The sequence below is a fragment of the Perkinsus marinus genome, assembly GCF_000006405.1.
Source record: "Perkinsus marinus ATCC 50983 genomic scaffold scf_1104296966954, whole genome shotgun sequence".
Taxonomy (NCBI): domain Eukaryota; phylum Perkinsozoa; order Perkinsida; family Perkinsidae; genus Perkinsus; species Perkinsus marinus.
In genome coordinates, this window is record NW_003203740.1 from 1 (window position 1) to 956 (window position 956).

The 956-nt window shown below is 43.2% G+C and overlaps 1 protein-coding gene across 1 annotated transcript; it reads left to right on the top strand.

Annotated features, from left to right (window-relative positions):
* Positions 1-525: 525 nt before the first annotated feature.
* Positions 526-936, top strand: Pmar_PMAR016167 (hypothetical protein; the record flags this gene model as incomplete). Its single annotated transcript, XM_002768872.1, has 2 exons — positions 526-653; positions 837-936. Coding segments are annotated over 2 exons (228 nt in total), but the record flags the coding sequence as incomplete, so codon positions are not given.
* Between the last annotated feature and the right edge of the window lie 20 nt (positions 937-956).

Sequence of the window (956 nt, forward strand, 5' to 3'; positions counted from 1 at the left end):
AAGACGAAATTGTCGGAGTTGACGTCGATGATGGAGCAGCTTGGGAGGTGCCAGAAGAATCTGATTGAGTACCTCGAACAGAAAAGGGTGGCCTGTCCGAGATTGTATTTTATTGGTGATGAAGATCTGCTTGAAATTTTAGGGCGCAGTGAAGAGGTTGAGGTTGTTCAAAGGCATTTGAGGAATTTATTCGGTGGAATTCATCGGGTTGAAATTGGGGAGGAAAAGAGAATAATTGCGATGGTCAGTGTTATGGGGGAGGTGGTAAATCTGGAGGAGTCGATATCGATCACGCGATCGATTGAGGATTGGCTGAAAGAATTGGACAGGGGGATGGTAGAAACGCTGAAAAAATTGGTAATGCGGTGTGGAAAAAATGGAAAATTTTCTGATTTTCCGGGCCAAGTTTTGTCCCTTGAGGGCGCGATAAAATTTACGAAGGAAATTGAGGAGTCGTTTGAGAGGGCGGAATCGATCAAAGATATTCATCAGAGGTTGATGGGCCGACTGGGGGAGCTGACGAAAATGCAAAAAGATGCAGACGATCTTAGCGGAGCGAAGCTGGAAAATGTGATTATGGATATTATTCATAATGCGGCGGTTGTGGAGGAGTTGGTGGAGAAGAGGGTTGGTGATAAGGAGGATTGGGGATGGTAGGAAAAGTATTTTTACGGAAAAATCCCGGAAATTTTTTCCTGGGCCTTTCGAAACTTCTGGACAAAATTTTCTTCTGAGGAAAGTCGAAATTGTGAGTAATTGAGTTTCCTTTGCTCTGGAGAAAATTTGTCTCCGAAAAAATGGAAAATTGTGGTGAAGTAGTTGCTAGTTGTGATCAGGTTCAAGCAGCTAAGATTCTATTCAACCCAGGGTGGAAGAGGAGGGGACGTTTATGTGAAGATGCTTGCATGTCGTCAGGAATACTCCTTTGAATATCAAGTAGGAAAATTTTTGGATTT